The sequence below is a fragment of the Patagioenas fasciata genome, chromosome 18, assembly GCF_037038585.1.
Source record: "Patagioenas fasciata isolate bPatFas1 chromosome 18, bPatFas1.hap1, whole genome shotgun sequence".
In the NCBI taxonomy this organism is placed as follows: Eukaryota; Metazoa; Chordata; class Aves; order Columbiformes; family Columbidae; genus Patagioenas; species Patagioenas fasciata.
In genome coordinates this window covers 5,110,218-5,127,213 of record NC_092537.1, presented here as the reverse complement: position 1 = coordinate 5,127,213, position 16,996 = coordinate 5,110,218, and the positions used below count along the sequence as shown (strand labels likewise).

The window sequence follows — 16,996 nt, the reverse complement described above, 5'->3', positions numbered from 1 at the left end:
GGGAATGCTCCGTACCCCTGTATAAAACACTCAACTCTCAGCTTTCCAGCCAAGGTGGCAAAGTCTGCGAAGAAGAGCGATCCATGTTGTTAAACCAGTAACTTTCTTTTAAAATGTCAAGCTTATTCCCCATTAGAGCAGGGTTATTTGCTGTCCTGTCTTGCGGGGGAGAGGTACTGTTGCTCAACAGTTGTGAAATCAAATGATCATCAATATTGCAGAGGTGGAGTTGATATTGTCCTGAAATGAACTTTGTGTGGGATGTTGGCATTTCTATCCAGGGGAAGCAAGAGCCGCTAAGGAAGGATTTGGTTTGGGGTGAGTTCTGATTCTGAATGAGGGTGAGTAAAGCTGGGAGGAGGAGAAAAGGAAAGGGAAGGGTAGATGTGGCTTAAGCCCAAAGGGAGATAGTTAAGTAGAGAGCACTACAACATCTCTTTACCATCTTCATATTAAAACTGAGGGATGCTTTGCCCCACATCTGAGACTTATTGATTTTGCATTGGTATGATAGCCCTGTGCCACACAAATGCATTTATCCAAAAACTCTCCAATTCTTTTTGCTGTGCTCCTGGTGTATTTGCTGCATTTAACAAGGTTAATCCTCACTTTGATCAGGTAAATACCCTGCTTCTGCTCAACCTGTCTGAAAGTTTCCAGTCTCTGAATCAGCAAGAAACAGTAGCTACTGTTTTTAATTCACTACTCAGCAAGCACCGAAGACTGATGCAATTCTTACAGATGAGTTTGTGGAGCATGAAAACAAGCGAGTTGTGATGACAGTTAGGGATGAAGCTGGTTTTCGGATGGTCCTCTTGCAAATGTATGCAGGCACTGGCTGTAATGCTGTAACAACTGCATCTAATACATGAATCAGCTGCATTTGGGATGCTAATTGCGCTTCCTGAGCTGTATTGGCTTTTTCTGTGAACACCGCATGCTGGGAAGCAGATGAAAGCTATTGAACTGTACTGGTTGAGAGTGATATATGGACCCTTCAGGTCAGTAAAGAACCTGTACAGTCAATAGAGTCCTCAAACCGGCTTAAAGCATTTTTATATGGTCTGAGAGACTCTTGGCATCAGCTGGCCACCACTGAGCGGGTGAGAGCTCTCCTGGGGGTCCTCTTGGCTGAAACTAAGCTGATAAAACCAGCCAGATGTCCTATTAACGCTTCGTCATACTTTTTCTTTTGTCAGATAAGCCAATAAACAAGGTTATGTAACCGAGTTTTAACATAAGAGCTTTAATAAAATATACTTTTAGAAATATATAAATATATATAGAAATACATCACAGGCAACGGTAAGCCCCAGCTAGCTTCCCCTGTGGCGAGAAGACTCAAGTTGACCAGCCTACTTTTCACTTTGAAATACTAAAAGCTGACAGGTACTGAGGCTGGGGAAGTGGCGTTTGCTGAGTAGCTGGCTAAGGGGAGCTCCCAGACCTTGGTGCTTGTGCTGTTGTGGGTTGGCTGGGTGGGAGGGATGGGTCTGAAGACCCTCCCAGGGGCAGAGCAAACTGGTGTGCTGCTGGTAACCCCTGCTGGGCAGGGTGGGATTTGGGGTAACAACTGCTGTTCTTTCCTCTACACTCACTGGCTTCAAATTTTCTGGCCGGAAACATCAGTAAAAGCAAGAAAAATTTTGGTTTTATTGGGCCATTCTCGTGATGGGTCTTTGTGCTTTTTTTCAGCATGAGAAAGGAAGGAAAAGTAAAGAATTTTGCATTTCTTCCATTTATTTGCTGTGTGGGGGCTCTGCAGCAAGCCTGGAGACTTGTCTGGCCTTTCCCATTTAATGGAGGAGCTTGGAGAGAAATTAGGGAACCGCTCTTAACAGCCGGTGTGTGCAAAAACACGGTAAAGGTTTCTCTCTGCCATCCCGTGAATATAAACAGCATTTGATAGATCTGATGCTCCTTCTTAGCCAAAGGGAGGATTTCTTTACCTTGCTTAAGTTTAACAATAAATCAGCCATGTACCCCTGCTTGTTTCTAATGGAAAACCACTTCATTAGTAGAAAAATCTTTAATCAAAGTAGACTACGCTCGTTCTGCCTTGAGTTAATTTGCTGAAGCTTAGGAAGAGAATGATAAACTCCTTGAAGTCATCTCAGCTAGCTCAAGAGGTGAACTGGAAAACCTGGGAGAGCTTTTTGATGTGCCAGAACTCTGCATATTTGATTTCTCGCAGGGCTGACTTGTGCAGTTCTCAGTGTGGGTTTTGGATTGTTTGAATAGCACGTGTAATGAAGCACTTTGTAAATTATATCCCTCTGGGGGAGACTTGAGCTTGCAGAACATCAGGTGGAAAGTTTGGGTATATGTCTGAGGTGCTTATTTGGGCTTACTTTTTCCTTAGGGAGAAGTTATGAAACTAATTAACTTAATGGGTCGGAAGAGCATTTAGGTGTCTGGCACAGTGAGGTAGAGAAAGTAGAGATCCTCCTTCTAAGCATCATGGCCTCTTCCCATCCTTTTGAGGATGTGTTTTTAAATAGGCTTCCTGGTCTTGGGATTCTTCTGAGGGTCAATGATGAGTTTAGCTCTAATCCAGGGACTTGCCCATTGTGTCTTGATTATTGGGAAGGAACAGATCCCTCTTTCCCGGCCTGTGCTCCATCCCAGAGCTGTACACAATTTCACTTTGAAGTGATGTTAATCTGACTGTTTCATGTCCTTTTCTGCCCTACCTTTCTCCTCTCAAGCAGTCCGGTGTGTGATGTGTCTTCCCTTCCTAAAAGTGGTTGGCACAAATCTCTTCATAACAGGGCAGCCTCATCTCATCGCAGGCCTTAGTATCGTTTGTATTGATCTGTGGATATCCATCGTGGTTTGCTAATAGGCGTCAAGTGGAAAAGGTAATACATTTCTATTGCATTTGAATTCATCTCTCACTTTATTCTTTTGGACCAGCTCCAGGATCTTGTTAAGAACAGAAGACACTGATCATTTTAAAGGACGGGAGGGGAATCCAACTCTTCAGGCACGATGACTTGTGTCTCTTCCCCATGAGTAGTCAGGCTCACAGAGGGCAGAGTTGAAGGAGTTGCTCAATGGATTGTTTAAGATGCTGGAGAACAACTGCAGACAGTGGAGTGTTAACATCCAGCAGAATTCCAGAAGTTCGGGAGCATGTGGGACACCAAGACACCCAGCACCTAATGACACTTTTGATGCTTTTCAGCAGCAGAGCCCCAAATCCACCTTAACATGGTCCTTTCCTCAGTGCTTAAGACAAATCCAGGTTTTGGACCCAGCTGCTTCGGTGCTCAGCGATCTTGCGTCAGTCCTTGCCACGGTTTGAGGTGCTGTTTTGCCAATTGGTTCCGGTGCATTCTAATTTGCAGAAGACACCTGTTCCTTAATTACCACCATCCTTCGTCCGTCTCTCTTTGTTTCCGCTCTTTCTGACGCATGAGCTGTTAACGCGATTTGAAGGGATGTTGTGTTGTGCAGTGTTTGTGTTGGGAGGGGAGGATCAAAGATATTAGTCACAAACTTGTGAATAATTTCCTGTAAGAGACTTGGTGTCTACTTGATTCGCTGTGGGTCCTTAACCTACGTCTCTTTAGACTAAAGTTTATTTAGTCCTTGGGGGTTTGTGCACTATCCTAGGACAGAGTGGCGATCTGCAGAGGGCAGAGAGTAGAGTTAAACTCTTGATTAGAAGAAAGGAACAAGAGGGAGAAGAGTAAAAAGTACTTGTAACCGGCTGGTTTGCTTCTGTGCTAAAGCTGAAAGTGTCTCAACTATTAAGGCTGGTTTAGTTCTTAATTTTGCTGGTTATGCCTGTGTTGTATTCTGTGTGGTTTCAGTGTTTCCTCCAAGGATCCTCAATTGCTTCACACATCTGAATTCTGTGCACGCTGTATTTTTTTTTTTCAAGCAGAAAAACAAGCCTTGGTGTAAATGATGGCCGTAGGTCAGAACATGTCTTGACCGAGCGACGTGTGAAACCAAGGGTTCTCTCCTCCGGTCCCCTTCTGGGTTTACTTTGGTCGTTCGAGAATACTTGTGATGCAAGGCATTTCCAATTTGCCTTGCAGATATTCTGAAGCTGTCTCAAAAAGGGTTTCTTGGGGTTGTACTAGTCTTAAAATAGCTTGGGTTCTGTTCTGTCACTGACTCTGTAGGGGTCGACAGGGACCTTGAGGCTCCGCAGCCTGCCCTTTTGAGTCCCAGTTCTTCCCTTCTGGTGACACCTTTCTTCGGAACTGCTTTAAGAAGTCAAGGAAAAGAGCAATGTGTAAATATTAATGTTGAGTATTTGTCTTTAAAATCCCTTTGGGTTACTCAACAAATCTGCACAGTGTGTACTGTGGCTCTATAGATTCTGCTTCCTTACAGCTTTTGGAGCTGCTGATACATCGCTAGCCCGTGCCACCCCATGGATGACAGGCAGGACTCTCTCCTGGAACACCCATTTTTGTCTCCTTGTTGCAAGTAGCTTCTCTCAGTTCATGTTCAGACCTCAGTCAAGGTCTGTCGTCTTCCTGCAGTGAAGCCTTTTCGGTCTGGACCAGGTAGATCTCAGAGGAGATGGTGCTACCCGGGACACAGCTGCTCTGGCCATGGGCTGGCAGCACGGTTGCCCTGTGTGCTGTAGGAGGGTGCTAGAAGAAACCGGTATGGGAAGCTGTGTAGTCCTAATTTCCAGCTTTATTTGTTACATTTTGCAGCCCAGCTGAAAAAGATGCAACAGATTGGTACTGCAGCATACCCAGTTTAGTTCACCAAGAAACCCTGGTCTCAGTACACATCTAAGAGGGCAGTGAAGAAAGATCTCACTTACAGTGTCTTTAATTTCCACACTGAAATAAGTTTGTTCTTGTGAGTGTCTTTTTTATTTTCCTCACTTTGCACAGGTTTTCAGCTTCCAAGGCAACAGTTAACACTATAAGCTCCCTGCTGTGAAACAAGCAACTGAAATCATTGGAAAAACCGTTCCGGGCAGACCTGGCTTTATCGCCGTGCAGCCTGGGACGCCCCAAGCTGCTCTGTCAACAGTAATGCAAGCAGACTGGTCATGGCTATTGCTATCCACACCTAAACTGAGCGTGTACCCGGACAAAGAGGCCACAATTTAATATTTAATGTTCCATAAGGCTGCACTGAGAGCTTTTACTGAAATGTGTCGGGAAAGGCGTGCTGTACTGGTGATAGCGAGCGGCTGAGAGCCAGGAGGATCCTGTGCTCTCCTGCTGCCCGAGGCATGTTCTCTGATACCGAGCAGCTTGCTTGACCCTCCGTGTCTCAGCCAACCTAGATGCAAAATTAAGCAACAGAGAAAGCTCTGTGACAAACAGACGTGTCTGGAGGTGAACTTTCAAGGCGAGCTTTGCTTTACTGATAAATTCATCTTACTAGCGGGATTTCTGCGTTTTAACCTAATGTGTATTTTCGTTGTCCTTCCAGGCAGCGTTCACTCTCCTCCTGGGTCCTTTCACCTTCTTCAATGTGCAGAAAACCAAGTATCTTCAAATCATGACGTCCCTCATGAGGTGGATAGGTGAGTCTTGGCCACCTTTTTACCACAGATGGAAGCTGAGTCACACTACCAATGCGTCTTTTTGGCGAGTTATTCCTGTTTGGAAGCAAGTGCTTGTCAAAACAACCTCTTTGAGGAAGATTATCTAAGCCTGATAAATATTTGAGGAAAAGGATTTTTGTTCTAGGCTGAAACTTCTGATTAAAACAAAACAAATTGTCCTTGATCAGACATGAGCTGGTAGATGAATTTTTAATCTGGTTTGTGTGCGAGGCAGAAGTAATTTGGAAAAGTCTCCTGTGTGGGGGGTAAGCGTGATACCCACCAGTCACTGTTCAGCAATAAGTTGCTCATTCTCTCAGCATGTGTTCAACAGACATTGAACTATCTTTGTTTTGATCTGAGAACAAAAGGCACTTCTGTCACACTTTCCACCCTTAGTTTTATCATCTGTTTGCATTTTTTCCCCCAAGTCTTCCTTTAGCGTAGGATGTGCTGCACTGGAAACCCCCAAACCAACGTGTGGTGGTGTTGGGAAGCTCCGCTCTCATGAGTGCTCTCCAGAATCTTACTGCCAAGCACTTCTGGGAGGACAGATGATTCCCTTAAGGGAAATAAGAGATCGTGACTTTTTTTTTTGCGGTGCCTTTCTCATCCAAAGCTTTAGCTGCCTCACATCTGAGTTGCATGTGTACATGCCCTTAAGGGCTGAGAGCATTGTGTGTGTTACAGAGGCTTATGTCGAGGTTTGTCTCGTTTTGTGTGACCTGGACAGAGTAACGGATATTCAGGGCTAAAAGGGAGGGTGTTACAGCACCAGCAGCATTTCTGCAGGTTAACCATCTCCCAGTTCATGGGTCTAGACCATTTAAGCACAGAATTAGCTCTGTTTGTATCTATCACTGACCTGGAACAGGAAGAAAAGCTGATTTTCAGACTATTTCCCATGACACACACACACTTGACCTGACTTTGGTTGGGTATTGACCCTGTTGTGTGAGTTCAGAGGCCTGTGATCCTGTTGGGAAGTGGCTGGCAGTCACTGCAGAGGAGCAGAGATCCTCTCTTCTGGAGAACATCTGAGATGGGGTTAAGCAGTTGTCACCCAGCAAAATGAGGTTGGATTTTAAACCCTCAAGTCTCAGATGCTGAACAGCTGGAGTTAATGAATTCTGACCTTGGATGGTGTGAAAATCCCAAGTGTCTGTTTTTCCCTTTTGTTGTCTGAGCACATAAAAGGTTTGAAAGCCCCCATGTTCTTCAGAGAAAGAGGCTATCTCATTAAGGGATATTAAATAAAGTTTTAGTGTGGGTTTTTTCTTTTTTTAAAAGAGTAATCTCTGCTCAGCTCACTGGCCTGTTTCCAATCACCCTGCCTCCTCTTTCCTGGTAAAGACATCAGTCAGATCTCATCTTATCTGTGTGACAACCTGACGCCTGCTTGATCTGCCGTTGGTTTCCCTATAGCCGGCTCCTTCCAGTTTGAGGATTGCTAAACCTTGGCATAAAGGCAAAACTGTTTCTCTTTTTCATCACTTGATGGAGAGGGACAAAGGCAGTGTTTGGAGAAGTGTAGAGGAAATTCATGCTTTAGCCTGATTGATTCCTGCGTCAGCACGCCAGGGAACAGCCGCCCCAGATAATGATATTTAATGACCCTGACAGCACCTCAGTGGCTACTCAGAGCAACGGATTCCGTATGTGTACAATGAGGGATAGATTTATTAGGAAAGACGATTTATCACCTAGGCATGTGATGCAGGGAGCAGAGAAAAGCTCTTGCTGCAGATTCCAAGATGAGGATGGATCCCATACTGCTGAGATTTATCAAGCTGGCTTCTCCCATGTCCTCACATCACCACTGTCCCCTCCTCCAAAAGCAGGGCTGCGAGTTAGACACGGATTGATCTTTTGTTGGTGCTTAGAGAGCTTAGATCCTACAGAATGGTCTTGGCGAGTGTTTTGTGGTCTCCTGAACTCGTCCTGCCTGAATGCCAATGGCCAGATGTGGGCTCTCTGTCCTGCTATAATCTGTGCCTTTTCTTCATCTTCCTTGAGTTGTTTTTAGCCATGTCAAGGTGGTTCTCCTTCTGCCGAGCACTCAGAGCTGAACACTGGAGCTGCCAGCCTGTTCGTGCTGGGTAAAAGCCTCCCACATGGACAGTGGCTTATTCAGCTTACCTGTGCCTGCTATGGGTGGGAAGTTGACCCATCCTTTGCATCACGATTTGAAAAAAACGAGCCTACTTGATAAGCGGGGAGGTCAGTACAGGCTTTGCAACGTGCCTACTGCAGGACTCACCATAACAGCCTTTTCCCCAGCCAGGTGAAAAGCCCCCGGATTTCGGAGCTGGTGTAAAGCTGCACTGCCCCAGGTGTACTGGCAATTCAGATGACAGTGGCTGAGAGGATGGTTCTTGGCAGCGGGGAGAGCTCACTGTGTGTGAAGGTCATTTCTGCCCGTGTTTTTAACAGTGTCAACCTTGCCTTTGAAAGTTGCTTTCCCTCTTTCTCCTGATCTAAGTGATAATCAAATGTCACTCGCCTCTTTCCAGAGCCTCGTGCTCATCGCAAGAAGCACATCAGCTAACAAAGCCTACGGCCATCTCTTTCCACACCTCATGGACAAGAAAAATTTCATTCTGTCTCTGAAAAATTCAGCTTTAAACTCTGAGATGTGAACTAGAAATTAAAAACGGGCGAGTTCGAAGAACATGATGGTACAGCAGGGATCAGCCCTTCATCTGGTTGTTTTTTACCTCCCAGGGTAAAGGTGCCAGGACTGGCACCTCTGAAGTCTCTAAAATGAGCAAGTTGAAGAAGGAGCTTGCAAGCCCAACTGCTGCACGGCTGGAGAGCCCAGACAGATGGGCTCTGCTTATCTGGGCCTGCGGAGCATGGAGAGCTCATCTGGAAACACAGCCGACATGGCGAGGTGTCTTCCTGTCAGGACTGGTAGGAGCACAGAGGGTGGATCTGTGTCTCCAGGTGCAGTGGATGGCACCGAGAGGTCTTCCAGAGCCACCAAGCCTTCTGCAGAGTCACAGCATACACACTCAGCTGCAGAACTGCTTGCTGTCTCGCTTGGGCGAGTGCCAGCGGTTAAATTCAGTGCAGCAGTTGGCGCTCAGTCTGCCAGGTTATCTGTGCTTAGAGATCTCTGCTCTCTGGTGGGTGTGTAAGGGTTTGCCCACACAAGCTCTCACCCCTTTCCCAACTGTAAGAGCTCTTCAGCCTGCTTTGTCAGCCCTCTCCTTCATTTGTCCAAACTGCCTTGGGAGACAGAGCAGAGGCGCCCTGATGGGTGCTACAGGGTGCCTGTCGTCTGTGCCCTTTCACCAGAGAAAGGGAAAATCACTTATTTCAAATCCTGGTAATGGTCCTTAAGGTGAAGCTTTGATTGGAGTTAGGGCTAAAAACCTTGTTGACTCGCCCAGCTCTTGAGTGAGGATACTGGGAGCAGAGACAGGGCCCAGATGGGGTGCCCAGGTAAGGACCTCAGCAGGGTGAATCGTGCCCTCAGGATGGGGAGGGTACCTTCCCCAAACTGGAACTCCTTCCTGACTTCCATGTAAGCCTCGCAAGTGTGGGGCTGTTGTTAGCCCAAGTCCTTTACCGATTTTGGAGCTTGCCTCCAGGTCTCTTATAAGGTTCTTGGAACAGTGCATCTCCAACTAAGCCATCAAGAAATTAGAGCTGTTGGTATTTTCAATTCTGCTGTTTGGACTTCAGGCTCTTTTTTTCCTGGAGGGTTTAAATCTGTGGTGGTGATGGATTACTCCCTAAAGAAACTTGAATATATAGCTGTTTGTTTGTTTGTTTTTTCCATCCTTTCTCCAATCCTGATCAAGTGGGTGGTGTTGGGGGTGAGCTGAGCTGCTGGAGGGCTCAGCACAGCAAAAGAGACTGAGCCGGGCAAGTCTGGTGCACTTCTCAAAGCAGAGGGGACACAGCTCACTTGGGCACAGCCCTACCTCTTTATTACTGGATAATATTGGATAATAACTGTCTAGCAGCATCATGGGAAAGGATATGGATTAGGAAGGATAACAAAAGGACAGGGCTTGGTGCAGCTCAGCTGCAAACATTGGGCTATTGTGTATTAAGCAGCTAACCCAATTAACTGCAGCCTGTTGCAGCCCAAGATACCCGGCTCTGTAGGTGAGGACTGTTGGCTTTAAAGACATGGGTAGCATGATTATCACTGCTCTTATTGAATAGTCTCTGGCAAATGCTCCCAGACAGCTCCCACGTGGGACATTTTCTCTATGTGCTGCTCCTGATGCTGTATTGTAGTTATTAGAAAGTATTGTATTTTAATAAAGAGACATTTTATAGAGGAATAAACTTCTCAGTTTGGTTGCCGCAGGCTCAGTTTTCTCGCCCTGTAGTACAGGCAGATCATACCATGTCGATTCAAGTTACTGCAGCCCTCGAGATGGATCACTCCCAGCCCTGCCCAAACTGCGATCTCACAATTATATACCCAGAAATAAAATCTTGCCCCTGGTCACTAAGAAGGAGGGAAAAAAATGACAAAAATAGCCAAGAAGTATGTGTTTGAGCTCTTTTTTTTCTCTCCCCCTTTCCCTTCTGTCCCATCCTCTTCCAAGGTATATGGTAGAAGGCTTCTAGGAAAGGGCTCTCCAGAGCACACGGCTGGGGCTGACTTCCCTTAGCTCTTCATTTCTCTGATACTTCTGCTCCCTCTACCAGAATCCTGCTCTTTACAGGACCCCTCAGCACTTCTCTGCAGAGAACTGGTCTCAGACCATCTCACTACTAGTAATAATTGTGTATATATATATAAAATAAGTGATACTCAGTTGAACTGCTCTCACCAACCGGTGACCGATACCCAACCCATCTCACAGTGAACAAGCTGCTGCTTGCACCTGTAGCTGGAAAGTTGAAAAAGTCCTTGGTCTCCGTGGCAACAGCCAAAATATCAGTGAAGTTCTTGCGTTCTTTTCAGATCAGCTCAAGAACACAGTCCAGCTGCTGGAAAGAAAACGTTAACTCTATCCCAGGGAAAAAGCAGTGTTATCAGATTATTCTCACTGTAAATCCAAAATAAGAGACCTTGCTAGCTACTGAAAAGAAAAGTCGAACTACTATGAAGAAAAATTAACTTGGTTTCAGCAGAACCGGCACATCCTGTGTTTCCAGTCTCCTGCAGAGAGGTTTGTCTGCCTGTGTTGACAGTCCTCAAGGTGGCCTCTTTTCTGCATGAAAAATGGAGCTTTCTGCAAACAGCTTAAGGAGGGACCAGTTCAATCTCTGCCCCTTTCCTTTCACGGTGTACAGGAATGACAAGGAATAGGGACTGGGCTGTAAATCAGGACGCTGTTGCATGTTCCTTCTGACAAGCTTCTTCGCCGAAGTTACTTCATATTCTTGCATCCGTTTTGGAGCAGAGAAAACTGCGCCAGAGCCCAGGGTAAATAATTCACTACGAGAAGTGAATATATTTATGAAGAGTTAGTTAAAAGGCTGTGCTTCTGTCGTGCCTGCTTTCAGAGCTGTCGGCTGAGGAGCTCATTTCGGTAGAGTTTGTGGGGCGCAGTGGGGTGAAGCGGTGCCTGCGTGAGTGAAAGAGCCTTGTTAGCTTCAGATGCAGATGGAGAGTGACGTGCGGCGCTGGACGAGACCACTGAGATCCTGCCTGAGGAGCTGACGTTCCTGAAAAGAACACTTCATCCAGGCAGCAGGAGACGAACTGATGGGTCTGAGCGCTGGAGAAAGGGACATGAAAATGTAAGGACACGTTCAGCCCTGCAAAATGGTCTGGGTGATGGTGCCCACACAGGTTTTTAGAGCGAGTGTGTGGCGTGGAAAGCTGCTGTCTGTTCAGTGTGCGTTGTTGGAGGAAGATGATAAAAACTGCCCAAAGCAGGATGGGGAAGGTGTAGCTGAGGCTATAGAGCACCTGGATTTCATGGGACCGGGTGCTGTGCACACAGTGCTTTCCAAAGCATGCACAGGCTCACAGTGACACCAAAGTGTGAGTTATTCCCTTCTCACAGAAGAGTAAATTCTTATATGGAGAGAGAAGTGACTGTCAAAGCCAATAGACCAAGTAAACAGCAGAGCTCAGAGCTGAGCCCCGGCTGCAGAGGCTTCATGGTGCTCCTGCCAAAGGTGGCTGGAGGAGAGAGGACAATAAACTGCGCGGGTAATTTTCCACCACAAGCAAACAAGCCTCGCTGGCTGCTCTTTCCTTCCCATATGTCGAGATAAAGCATCCGTTATAAGCACCAGAGCACAGAGCCGTTTATCTCTCTGTGAACTGTTACTGGTGTGCAGATGCCTGGAGCCCAGCTGACGGGGATGAGATGGGGCAACCACCGCAGGGGAGGCTACTTGTAAATCTTGGTTATCACACAACAAACCCTGCCCCAGGTGGTGAAGGAGCGGGCTCTACCTGGCCCGGGGCAGCAGGAACTCATCAAACCTGGGAAAGAGTGTGGCTAAGAGGCTTTTTCTCACCTTCCTGATAAGCTGTATCACACTTACATGATCTTAATGTGCCCAACATGTGGCCGCAATTCCCCAGCTGTATGAGCAACAGTCTCCTGCCGTGTAGACCCAGCCTTAGGCTTTGGGACAGGGACATAACACTGTCCCTACGTTCCATTAGAGGAGCCACACTGATGTCCCACAACTTTAGCTCATACCTTTCTTCTGGGAAGTAATTTCCCTCCTCCTTCTGACATCTCTCTCCAGAGAATTGCTGTCTTCTATGAACATATCCATCTTGCTTCCTCACAGTCTCTGCAGTCATAAATCCTTCATCTTCCTATAGACGATGTTTTAGGCTCTGTCATTGCCATGTCTGATCCTTAACTACCCCACCTCCCACATCTGATGGAGCAAATTTGGTTTTCATGTTACCTCTTTACAGTCATTTCATATAGAAACCTCCTCCGAAGGCTGGAGAAATTTATTCACTTGCTGCTCTGGAATTTACAGAGAGCTGGAGGTCTTGAACAAGTGACAAGATTATAGCTTGTGCAGGAGAAACTGGGTAAATGAGTTTTAAATTTAAGAATCAATATCTTAATTTCAGATACTTTGTTCTGCCAGCAATGGTGAACTCCAGCCGTGCTTTAATACTTCAAATGCCACAGCATCCGTAATGCCTGGCAGTTCCAGAGTTGCAGTGGACCCTTAAACTTGCCCAAAACACGGACAGAAGGCACTTGGCTCTGGGCAGGGGCACCAGCATCCTAGAAGGACATGAGTAGTGAAGTAACCAATGCAAGTGGTGAGTAGGGATGCAGAAAGTAGGACTGTCCTGAGATGATGCTGTTCTGCTCCGGGTATACAGAGCAGATGCTCTTGTTTTTATGCCCCCTCTCCTGAAAGAGATCTGCTCTTCTGTTCAGGAGTTGTCTGCTGTGTGTCGACGTGATGGAGGATCAGGATCAAGGTTAAGGTGGGGAGAGATCTTCCTCCTTCCAAAGAGAGTGGGCTCAGGATGCTCATGAAAACATCCTCCTCTTGGAATCCATCATGCCACCTAATGTATGAAATGGGAAGCAAGTGGCATTGCCTTGTGAAAGGGTGATTCATTATCATTATTTCCTGGCATATTGATTCTCCACTTCGACAAGAAAGCTCTGTCACGCCGTCAGCCGGCGGTGACGGATGGCCCTGCCGCAAATGTGACAGCAGCACGACGCTGCTTCGACAAATGGATGGGATAGGGGGGCAACCAGGCGTGGGCTGCTAAGGGGACAGTGGGGTGTCACTGTTCCCCAGGATCCCTGGGAGGGAGAGCAGGTGGGTATGGTGATCATCTCATCGGGCTCTCCTGGAGGGAGGAGAATGAGAGCAGGGCAGAGGTGGAAAAGATGTGACTCGAGCTGTGGTGAACAGGTGTGCGAGATCGTTCTTCTTCTGATTTTACCTTTCTGAGTCTTCACATGCAGGTGGTTGTCGTGTAACTTTGTTTTGTTTTTTCCCCAATAAGTTTTTTGCTCATCGCTGGTCTGTGGCTGTCTGCCCCCATGCTTTCTAGGGCTGTTAAAACCATCCTGGTTTTAACTGGAACAAATGGTTTGAAGGTCAACCACCTGTCTCCCAGCATGGCTCAGTTCAGGGTCTCCATTATTATCCATGTGCCGATAGAGACAGACGTGGGGCACCAGGTAGAACCCACTAAAACCAGAGTGTCTTGCCAGGGGTGCAAGGGAGGGTTAAACCAGAAACTCATTCTGAGCATCAGTTCTTCCAGGAGCCTACCATGATGGGAGGAGGACATATTTCAGTCTTGCACTTCTTTTTTTCTGCAGTAGCTTTTCTACAGAGAGATGAAGCTCCTGTACAAAACAGCATTTTTCATTTACAAAGGTGTTTACTCTGACTCTGCAAAACAATCCTTAAACTTAGAATGGCTAAATTATCTTCTCTGCAGCTCTGTTATGCTTCTATCAAAGCTCACAAAAACATATTTTTTAATATCCCCAGACTCCCATATTTTCCCAGAGTGCTCTTATTTGGATGCGTGCTCATCCATATTCATCCTTCCTCCTGCAAGAGCCACGGCAGAGCTGCCCTGTCTCTGAACCAACATCTGAGTCGAGCAGGACAGACTGGAGGGGTCTGGAGGGGAGGCAATTGGGCAGTGGTGGTGAGGTTCATCTCAGCTTTTCCTTTACAGCATACCCCTTTTGTTGCCCCCACAGCTTCACTTACATCCTTCAGTAAAAAGGATGCTCAGACCTCCAGAGGACAGAAAATGAGAAGTGTCCTCTGTGCCTTGCTGGCTGCAAAGCATCTGTGGTGTGTTTGGAGAGGGTCTGACACTGGTCGAAGTTCAGGACAAGCAAAACCCTCCGTTGCTTTTTAGGCACTTGTATGAAACAAAGGTTTAAAATAAAGTTTTCATGTCACCTACTAACAATCCACGGTGGCATCGCTGTCCACACCGCATTGTGGCTCCGGGAGCTGTTGGTGATGGTGTGTGAAGGTGTTTCATCCCAGGAGCATGTTGCTTGTGTCCTGTGTCCTGCATATAAAGAAAAAGATTAAGGCTTTATTTATGGACCCGTGTTTGACTTTGTGGGGGTCATTGTGGTGAATGAATGTTGTTGAGCAGTTCATGTGGCAGCTGTAGGTGACTTGGCAGTAGTGCGGTGGGACTGTGACTTCAGCCTCCCGAGGTGGAGGAGGGTGAGAGCAGGAGCTCTGTGTGTGCCGGGGGATCCTGTGCTGCCTCTTGTCTGCCTGTCAGTCACAGGCTGTCATCTCCTTCTCATCTCAATTTATCACCCAGTGTAACTAGGTTTCAGAGTTTCATTCGGGGCTTGCCTTCTCCCAGGGACAGGCAGATCAATCTGGTTTGCGAAGGTTTTAGCTCTCCGCTTCCAGGAGTGAGAGAAAACACAACCCTTGAGGCAGGGCTGCTGTTGGCTTCTCTGGGGCTGGGGATGTTTCCAGTTTGCTCAGCACCTCCTCTCCCAAGGATCGAGCATCTGCAGAGCTCCAGTGCTGGGGCAGGAGGAGCACAGCTTGCTTTGGTGGGAGCAGAACCAGTTCAGATCTTGGTGTTGGATCGTCACTCCTTGTCACTTTAATACATTTAATTTCTGAAAGTATTATTGAAGGAAGAAGAAAGGTTTTGAGTTCTAGCTGCTTAAACCAAAGAGTTCTACATCCATCATTTAGGGCATCCACAGGAATTCTGTTCCTTCAGTGCTCCCCACCAGAAAGGCACATGCCAGAGCAGAGAAGGCTCATGTGTGTGTAACTGGAGAGATGCTCTGAGGTTGGGGTACCAGCCTGGGGGTTCCCCTGAACAGGAGCACCTGTTAGCACTGGTTATGACAGCAGAGTTTTGAGCCAGTGGTGAGGGTGGGTTGAGGGATGGAAATAGTTCAATCTGAGCAGAGCAGGTAGAGATTTACTTTTGTGTGCTGGGGAAGAGGTGTGAGAATTCTGCAGCTATGCCTCACCCAGGACCAGCTCAGGATTTGGCTTCAGAGTCAGCTCACCTCTCCTGAGCGAAAGGGAAAGACAGATCTCAGCGTGTTTCTAGTGCTGCCTCACCTGGTTTGGCTTGTTGCTTTGGTCACCTTCTCTTCCTTGTAGCCTGTGCAGCTGATGTCACATCACCTGGAACACAGCTCTCTTGGGACATCTTGCTCCAGCACATACAGCTGGCAAACATCTCCTCTCCGGGAAGCAACCGGGAGGCACAACAACTGTTCCCGTGTTCACAGAGCCCCTCGCTTGCTGGCGTGAGTGGTGGCGAGGGGAATCGCCCACCCCCAGAGCAATGAGCTGTTGCTTTCCGTAGCCCTCTGTGACTGCTCTTGGGGAAGTAAACACAGCCCAAAGTGGCCTGGCCCTGATGCTGTGGAGGAACAGATCTGCTGTCACCAGTGTGGTGTTGGTGGAAAGCTGTTAGACCTGCCCTGGTGCTGGGAAGCACTGGGAAGTGAGACATTTCCTGCGGCAGCATGAGATGAAACGCGGCATGAGGCTCGGTCAGGACTCAGCACAGAACTGGTGTTGCCACAGGAAGAAAAGGAGAATTGCTGTGAGAGGAGAAACTGCGTTTCATAGAATCACAGAACCATTTTGCTTGGAAGAGACCCTCAAGATCATTGAGTCCAACCATTAACTCGAGGTTTCAGAGCGTGCTGGGGGTGCGCAAGGGGCAATTCAGGTTAATCTGGTCTCGCTGGGGACAGCAGAGACACTGTTCCTAACTGGTCTGTAACTGTCTCTCCCAGTCCCTGGCAGGGTTTCCCATCTCCAGCCGCCTGTGCCAGCACTGGGCACAGAGCAGCCAGTGTCCTTGTCACCCCACCGCGAGCCTGTCCTTGTCACCCCACCACCAGCTGCCCGGCTCACAGCACCGGTGGCTTGGCCGCCGAACTGCGCGCTGCTCCGTTTAATTCTTCTGTATATACATATATATATTTATGGCATTCAAAGTTGTCCATAGTAGTAGCATCAGCATTTTGTTCCTTTTCTTCATTGCCTGATAATTCACAGCTCTGCTCCGATGCCTCACACCGGTACAGGAGACAGCTCTGTGCGAGCCACAGTGGCTCATCCATTGCCAGCACCAGACTGTAAATCTTGCCGCTTGCTGCCCTGCCAGGCAGGTTTTTTTCCCCTGCTCCTTGTTAACTACAGCAGCTGATGATCGTCTTTCCCAGGTTGATGTGATTTCTGTGACACCAGAATTAGTTTTCTGCCCGTTTTATGTGCCATGCTAGGAATAACAGTCTAGCAGTAACTGCTTCTGGCTTGGATTTCCACCAGCAGAGTAAATACGGGCATTAGCCCAATCTCCTCGATTCATTTTTGTCCGTAGCACATTGCTTTTTGTGATAAGCTTTGTAAAATGGTGTTAGGCTTTTCCCTGACATAAGTGAAGGGTAGAGAGCCGACTTTGTGCCTAGAAGTGATGAATTTTAATAGCAATCTTTCAGTGCTGCCTTAGTCCCTTCCAGACTGGCTTCTCCACCCTGGGATTAGATGCAGACA

General features: G+C 47.3%; 1 protein-coding gene across 4 annotated transcripts in view; it reads left to right on the top strand.

The window, feature by feature from the left end:
* Positions 1-16,996, top strand: part of TMEM104 (transmembrane protein 104) — a 43,942-nt gene that overhangs the window by 22,843 nt on the left and 4,103 nt on the right. For all 4 annotated transcript variants that reach the window (XM_065852592.2, XM_065852589.2, XM_065852590.2 and 1 more), the window contains one exon: positions 5,419-5,512. In XM_065852592.2, the coding sequence (XP_065708664.1) occupies positions 5,419-5,512 (94 nt within the window). The remainder of the gene's footprint in view (positions 1-5,418; positions 5,513-16,996) is intronic.